General features: G+C 43.2%; 1 protein-coding gene and 1 long non-coding RNA gene across 2 annotated transcripts in view; one reads left to right on the top strand and one right to left on the bottom strand.

Annotated features, from left to right (window-relative positions):
* The window catches only part of LOC143285791 (uncharacterized), a 35,627-nt gene extending 34,479 nt beyond the window's left edge, over nucleotides 1-1,148 (top strand). The window contains exon 6 of the mRNA XM_076593213.1: nucleotides 1-1,148. This exon is cut by the window's left edge and continues 9 nt beyond it. Coding sequence (XP_076449328.1) covers nucleotides 1-213 — 213 coding nt within the window. The 3' untranslated portion in view covers nucleotides 214-1,148.
* A 545-nt stretch (nucleotides 1,149-1,693) lies between these two features.
* Nucleotides 1,694-4,029, bottom strand: LOC143285792 (uncharacterized). Its single transcript, XR_013055727.1, has 2 exons — nucleotides 3,889-4,029; nucleotides 1,694-3,723 (listed from the first exon to the last, which is right to left on the bottom strand). It is a non-coding gene; the product is annotated as an uncharacterized LOC143285792 (long non-coding RNA).
* Between the last annotated feature and the right edge of the window lie 4,200 nt (nucleotides 4,030-8,229).

Genomic DNA, 8,229 nt, shown 5'->3' on the forward strand with positions numbered 1-8,229 from the left:
GGGGGAAAGGAGTCCTCCCCTGGGGGAGGCGGGGGACGGGCCAAGGTGGGGTCCACGATGGCCCTGATGACAGCCATGATGCCTCTGTCCTACGTGCTGGTGTCCACCGTCACCGGGCCCCTCATCCACGTCACCGGAGACCCCGCCGCGCCCCTCAACTACGCCATCACCACCGTGGCTCTAGCTGCGGTGGTTTTTGCTTTCACGAAGTGATTATCGTTTGAGTGATAGATTTTATTATTATTATTATTATTACTTCTTTTCTTTTTTCTTTTTTATTTTTTTACTGCACTGGTACATGCATGCATGTACTGTACGAGCGAGCATGTACGCGTGCACGTACACACATTATGTATGTATAAAAAGAAGATATATATATATATTTGTATTATATATATATTATTATTATTATTATTATTACACACACACACACACACACACACACACACACACACACACACACACACACACACACACACACACATGCACACACTCAACACTCTTACTGTGTGGTAAGTTTGTCCAGACGTTTCATGCTCACTTTGTATTCAGCTCAAGGAAAGTTTACAGGTGTACACATTCTTTGAAGGGGAACACGATGAATAAGGTTGGAAAAATAAAATAAAATGCGCGTTCGTGCATGTGTGTGTGTGTGTGTGTGTGTGTGTGTGTGTGTGTGTGTGTGTGTGTGTGTGTGTGTGTGCGCGTGCGTGTGTGTGTGTGTGTGTATGCGCGAGCGCATGTGTGTGCGCGCAAGCGCATGTGTGTGTATGTGTGTGCGTAAATGTGTTCGTTTATGTGCGTTTCTTGTATATATTTTAGACTCAAAACAAAAATCGTCAAGTTTGAGAAAGCGTTGTAAATCGTTACGGTAATCAGTTCTATGATGTATTGTGACAAATGAAATGATTTACTTTAGTTCTTACCAGGAGGAAATGGCTTATTCCCTGTTTTTATGCTTGATGAAGTTGCTGCATGTATTAGGTTATTTTTGCCTGTTTTTATTCTCTTGTGTTTTTTTTGGTTTTTTTGTTACCTCATTGGAAGTTTTTACATATGTGTACACTTCAAAGACAGTTAATAGGTGAACATATTGATAAGTCAGATCTGCATCCTTTGAAGGGGAACACGATGAAAAAGCTAGTGTGTTTGTGTTGTGTTGTGTTGTGTTGTGTTGTGTTGTGGTGTGGTGTGGTGTGGTGTGGTGTGGTGTGTTGTGTGTGTTGTGTGTTGTGTTGTGTGTGTGTGTGTGTGTGTGTGTGTGTGTGTGTGTGTGTGTGTGTGTGTGTGTGTGGTGTGGTGTGGTGTGTGTGTGTGTGTGTGTGTGTGTGTGTGTGTGTGTGTGTGTGTGTGTGTGTGTGTGTGTGTGTGTGTGTGTGTGTGTGTGTGTGTGTGTGTGTGTGTGTGTGTGTGTGTGTGTGTGTGGTGTGGTGTGTGTGGTGTGGTGTGGTGTGGTGTGGTGTGGTGTGGTGTGGTGTGGTGTGGTGTGTGTGTGGTGTGTGTGTGTGTGTGTGTGTTGTGGTGTGTGTGTGTGTTTGTCTGTGTGTGTGTGTGTGTGTGTGTTTGTCTGTGTGTGTGTGTGTGTGTGTTTGTCTGTGTGTGTGTGTGTGTGTGTGTGTTGTCTCTGTGTGTGTGTGTGTGTGTGTGTGTGTGTGTGTGGTTGAAACACGTGACTAATTTTGACGGGGGTGGGTGTTGGGGGCGGGGTGTGCGTTTGTGTGTGTGAGCGGGGGAGATGGAAAGGGGGGGGGGAGGTTGGGGTTTGGTGGCTGTGGATGTATGCGCGCGCGCGCGCGCGTGTGTATCTGTGGGTGTGCGAGCGCGCGCGTTGTTGTTTGTGTGGAAAACGTGACTGGATAAACGTATAGAGACATAGTTTTTCAGTTTATATTGGTATGTATTGTTATATGTTACGAGCGATGAATGTGAGTGCACGGGGATGTGTTACGTGGCGGTGTGAGTAAATATCAGCGATACTGGGCTAACCCAGACAGCCGGGACAGCAGCTGCCTCATGTGCTGTTCTGATGGTCATAGTTAGACACGACTGACTATCATACCCACATGTACATACATACGTACGTTAGGAAAGAAGCACCATATGCGTAAAAATGAAAGCGCAAAAACAAATTAGCCAACTGTCGCTGTAGACGCTGCTTTGACTGACAATAATCATTATCTGTTGGGCTACTGTAAATGATATAAGGCCTTCATATCGAGCGTTGAAAACAGCACATTTTTGATGTCACCTATACTGTCATGCTTTGTAAATTATGTTTTGGATGTGTTAGATCCGTTCATGAAAAAAAATATTTCCAAAGCTGGTTGTATATTCAGATTGATGTCATATTACATGGTAGAATTTTGCTGCTCATGGTAGATGTATGCCTCCTGGTTTCTTTCTTACTAAGCAGAAGATACTGTTTTTATTAAAAGAGATAAAATGTCTGCTATTAATCAGTATGTCAGTCTGTCAGATAAAAGTGCTAATGTGTTGTGAAAAAGAAATACAAGTGCAACAGAAAAATGGCTATGGAAAATGTTTCTTCGTATTTTTTGTGCAGGCCACTCCCGGCAGGACATTGTCATTTCAATTGTAATGTGTGTGAAAACAAGTGGATTTATTTTATGACAAAGCCAAAATTAGTGGACACAAATTATGTGCAGAAAATATTAATTTGTTACAGCTCACCACGAACACATACACACACACACACACACACGCGCGCGCGCACGCAAGCACACACACACACACACACACACACACACACACACACACACACACACACACACACACACACACACCTAAAGCATGTTTGTTACATAGACTCACTTTCTATACACACATGAGCCAAAAATCGTATGCAAACACAAAGAGAGACAATCAGAATTCGTGTCAATGGGCAAGGGAGTCGCGAGAGCGGAGGGGAGGGGGTGAGCGGGGAGGGGGTTACCTTGTCGCAGTTATTTTTTCCTTAACTCAGTTCACAGGCCGTAAGTTGAACAGGCAAACGTAAAATCATCCATGAATACCACCCCCCTGTGGCGAAGTTGTGCGTGTCGTGGACTGATCACCAAGAGGCCGCTGGTTCCAGTCTCATAACCTCGAGGTTAACTCTCTCCATACGAACGGCGAAAGAGGCGACGTTAACAGCGTTTCACCCCAGTTACCATCATCAAAATATTGCAAGCGGAAGGCTCTTATACTGAAGAGGTGAATGTTGACAAAGAATACCACAATTCTGACGACGGAAGCTAAAGGTTGGGTCATTCAGACACCCACTGGACATCCGAGGGGTCTGTGTAGAGGAGAAGAGAGGACTGGCCGTACTGAGTGAGTTAAATGTCTTCGCAGCTCATGGCTGCCTTCTACATTGAACTGAGTGTGCTAAGAGCTCACATGGGATGAGCTGGGACCACACAGTTGAAGGTCATCCATTTCACGGATGAGTCTTTAGGAGTGTTGCTCGGTCCTGTTTCCCGCGACCAGCACCGCAGGTGTCCGTATTTCTCGTGCCTGATCGACAGCGGGATATAATGATTTTCTGAGGAAGCGTGGAATCCAGCTTTGTCACCTTGCCCCAGACATATACGGACCTCCACAACATCCTGCTCCTCTTCATCCCTCGTCATTGATTACAGGAATGTAGAAATAAATCGCTCCAGATTCTGTCACCTTTCCTGGTGCTCCCATGGTGACCTCAATGTTGATCCGCCCCCTCACCTACCAACCCACCACCTACCAACCCACCACCTACTAACCCACCACCTACCAACCCACCACCTACCAACCCACCACCTACCAACCCACCACCTACTAACCCACCACCTACTAACCCACCACCTACCAACCCACCACCTACTAACCCACCACCTACCAACCCACCACCTACCAACCCACCACCTACCAACCCACCACCGGCCACCCACCGACTCCTCGTCCCCCTTTCTACTCTCACTCCCATGCTTGTGATGAGTTGGTGCCAGAGGCTTCCATGTCAGCAGATTAGAGGGAGACGAGCGTGTTTTTTTTTTTTTTTTTTTTTTTTTTTTTTTTGTAAATATTTAATCTGATTTTATTTTATTTTATTTTATTTTATTTTATTTCATTTCATCTTATTTTATTTCATTCTATTTTATTTTATCTTATTTTGTTTCATTCTATTTTATTTTATCTTATTTTGTTTTATTCTGTTTTGTATTATTTTATTTAGTCACTTTTTACCGAAAAGTACAAAACCTCAGGAGAAGCTGTAACAGAGTCAGCTATGCGTCGGACATCCTATCCAGTGTTCCGGTACGGAACTGTGTCCTTCAGAAAGACGCTTTGCTCTGGATTTCCTCACGGATCGGGGAAGGTTACTTTAAACGGCTGAAGGGAGGTGACTGGTTTCCGCCATCCAGTTTTTTTGCCCGAGACACAGTAGATGTGAATTCAGTGTCCCGATGGCCGTAACAGAGCAATGGGGACGTTTAGTCTTTAACCTTCGACGAACTTCATGGGTGAAAAGTTACCCACACTTTCATTTAATTCTTCATTACTCAGTTTTAAAACTATTAATCTGAAATTTTATGAATTTGTCCGTTCCTTTTTTTTTAATTCTTTTTTTAAAATATATATCTCTTTCCAAAAATGGTGTTGTTTTGTTTATAAACAAAGGAGTAAATTCACAATGAAATCGTTGTTTAACAATACCTCATTGTACTTCAAATCAGTGAAGGTGCTGAGATAAATTGATAAAAAGAACTATACTCGAGCTATTGAATACTATTGAATATTCGCTTCCACGATCCATTTACTGTATACAGGTGATGGTGAATGCTTTATTTATTTATTTTGCATTGGAGGAAATAACTATTGCGTGTTATATATACTCGTGTTGAACGCCCCACCCACCCAGCCCCGCAACCTTCCATCGATCCAGATAATCGGCTGGGATATACTAATTATGATTTCATTTCATTGATATCGTTATAAGAATAAGTATAATAAACTTGTGGTGGCACAGACTCTGGCTGAAACTGAACGTTCTGACGCTCAGTACAGGGAAGTTGCCGGCATCTTCCTATCAGTATACTGTTCTGCTCCAGACATGAAAGCTGAAGTGATGTATGTAATCGTTCGGTTGAAAATAAAGTGAGTGGGAATTAGGTATTCTGTGGTGTGCAGTGTTTTCTTTGTAGTGTACAAGGTGAAATCAGTGTTTGTGTGTTCTTGGAAAGAAATAGCTGAGCGTGCTTGCATGCGAGCGTGCGTGCGTGCGTACGTGTGTGTGTGTCTGTGTCTTTGTGTCTGTGTGTGTTGATGTACTCGCATATGTGTGCGTGTGTGTATGTGTGCATATGCACGTGCATTTTACATGTGCATGTGTGTGTTCGCATGTACATGTACTTGTGCGTGTGTATATGTGATTCTGCGCGTGTGTATGCACGCGTGCGCGCACGCGCGCGTTTGTGTGTGTGCTTTTGTTGATTCTCCTCCCTTGGTATGAAAGCCAAAGTTGGCACTTGTCAACACACAACTTAATGGGAATGTGATAATTAAGCTTGAATTATATGTATGTATGTATGTATGTATGTATGTATTTGTGTTTGTGCGCGCGTGCGTATGTGTTTGTATGTTCGTGAGTGTGTGTGTTTGTGTGTATGAAAAAGAGAGAGCGAGAGAGGCCCATAACAAAACAGTGGGCCACGAACAAACAACAACAACAACAACATTAATCATCGATAAATCCACACAATATGAACACCATATCAGTGCACACGCGAACACTTACACTCACAAACATTCTCTTTCTCTCTCTCTGGTTCTATGCCCTGAGGGCCGGATGAAAAAAAGCATGTCCTTGCTTATTCCACTTCCCTCATTATAGAAAATTAATTGATTAATCAATTCATTCATTCATTCTCTCTCTCTCTCTTTCTCTTTCTCTCTCTCTCTGTAGCGTATATGGATTTGTCCGAACGCAGTGACGCCTCCTTGAGCTACTGAAACTGAAACTCTCTTCGTCCCTCCCCCTCCCCTCCCCTCCCCTCCCTCACTCTCTCACACACACCAATCTGACATACCGAATCTAAATAGTAGCAATAGACGACTCGCAGAAAGCAAAACAAGAGGCAAAGCCTTCAAGACTCACTTGTGCTTTGTGCTTTATCCAGTCAAGGAATCATAGGGAGGGGAAAAAAAGAGATTTTAAAAATCGTTGAAAAGTGCTCTGTACTAAATATGATATATATATATATATATATATATATATATATATATATATAAAGCTTGGGAGAGAGACAGAGAGAGAAAAAAAAAGATATGCGAGCGGGATCGAACCACGCATGTTCAGTTCCGAAGCAAGTAGACTAATCCCCAAGGCTGCAGCACATCTGACGTCATTAGACTAAGTGACGTTTTCTTCTTCCTGCGAGAACTACTTGTGACTGTAGTGGACGTAATAACCCCGTTCAAATCATTTGTGTGTGTTTTATCATATCTCGATTATTCTTTTATTTCGGCGGTAAAGAAGACTTTGCTATCCCTTCAAGCACAAAGCAACTTCTTCTTCTTCTTCTGCGTTCGTGGGCTGCAACTCCCACGTTCACTCGTATGTACACAGTGGGCTTTTACGTGTATGACCGTTTTTACCCCGCCATGTAGGCAGCCATACTCCGTTTTCGGGGGTGTGCATGTTGGGTATGTTCTTGTTTCCGTAACCCACCGAACGCTGACATGGATTACAGGATCTTTAACGTGCGTATTTGATCTTCTGCTTGCATATACACACGAAGGGAGTTCAGGCACTAAGCAGGTCTGCACATATGTTGACCTGGGAGATCATAAAAATCTCCACCCTTCACCCACCAGGCGCCGTCACCGTGATTCGAACCCGGGACCCTCAGATTGACAGTCCAACGCTTTAACCACTCGGCTATTGCGCCTGTCGAAGCACAAAGCAACAACATCGTAGATCTGTAGATCTGCACGAACCAGTGGCGGCCTACAACGAGCTGAAAGAAAGGATCCGAGACGATTCAGTTTTTCTTTTATATTCATTCCAGTTAATTCAGTGTCCACTTCAGAATATTTATATGCAGTAAGCACGTCGATGGTGTTGTTATTATTACTGTTTGTGTTCTGTCCTGAATTTGTGTTTCTTTCCTTTTAATTGTGAACAAGAAACACGAGGTCATGTCTTCGAATACAACCTACCTGCTAGTTGGCCTAACTCAGTGGGAAGCGGTTTTTCGAATTTTCGGGTTTCGGAACAAACCTCCACGAAATAAACCGTCAATGATTCGGAAAAAAACGGCTTAATTCGGGAGACTTAAACCTGTTATTAGTATGACTGTGAAGATTTTTTTCATACTATTTTAAAGTCAAGTTTGGTATTGGGAGACAAAGTATTTCCAGATAAAATGGCAATGTTAAAGTTTACCACACACACACACACACACACACACACAACTGAACACCAGGTTCAAACACATTCGTCACTTTGTTTACACAAGTGAGTCAAAAACTTCACTCTCAATATAATTCACACTGAGATGGAGTGAGTGATTGCTTGTAAACTGTACACACGACACAGAATTGATGTGACCGCAGTTAAGAATGCCAGCTTTGCTTTGTGCAGTCTCAGAGAGAGAGAGAGAGAGAGAGAGAGAGAGACTTCAGGTTCACATGCTAGAAAGGCAAAAGGTGGTGTTTGTTACACTCTTATAATTTTTATGTCGAATCATAACTACCTAACTGTCGCACAGCGAAAAAGCGATTATTTCGTCAGTTGGCGGCTCAAAATAAAGTGCGTTCCTGCGTCTCTTGTACATAGGTGGTGTCCTGTGTATGTTGTAATGTTTGGTGGTTTTTGTGCGTATGTTGTACACGACATGAGGTGTTCTGTGTATGTTGTACACGGCATGATGTGTTCTGTGTATGTTGTACACGGCATGAGGTGTTCTGTGTATGTTGTACACGGCATGATGTGTTCTGTGTATGTTGTACACGACATGAGGTGTTCTGTGTATGTTGTACACGGCATGAGGTGTTCTGTGTATGTTGTACACGGCATGATGTGTTCTGTGTATGTTGTACACGACATGAGGTGTTCTGTGTATGTTGTACACGGCATGATGTGTTCTGTGTATGTTGTACACGGCATGAGGTGTTCTGTGTATGTTGTACACGGCATGAGGTGTTCTGTGTATGTTGTATATAATTTATGCGCGCGCATGATCTTAA

This window comes from Babylonia areolata, chromosome 9 (genome assembly GCF_041734735.1).
Source record: "Babylonia areolata isolate BAREFJ2019XMU chromosome 9, ASM4173473v1, whole genome shotgun sequence".
Lineage (NCBI taxonomy): Eukaryota > Metazoa > Mollusca > Gastropoda > Neogastropoda > Buccinidae > Babylonia > Babylonia areolata.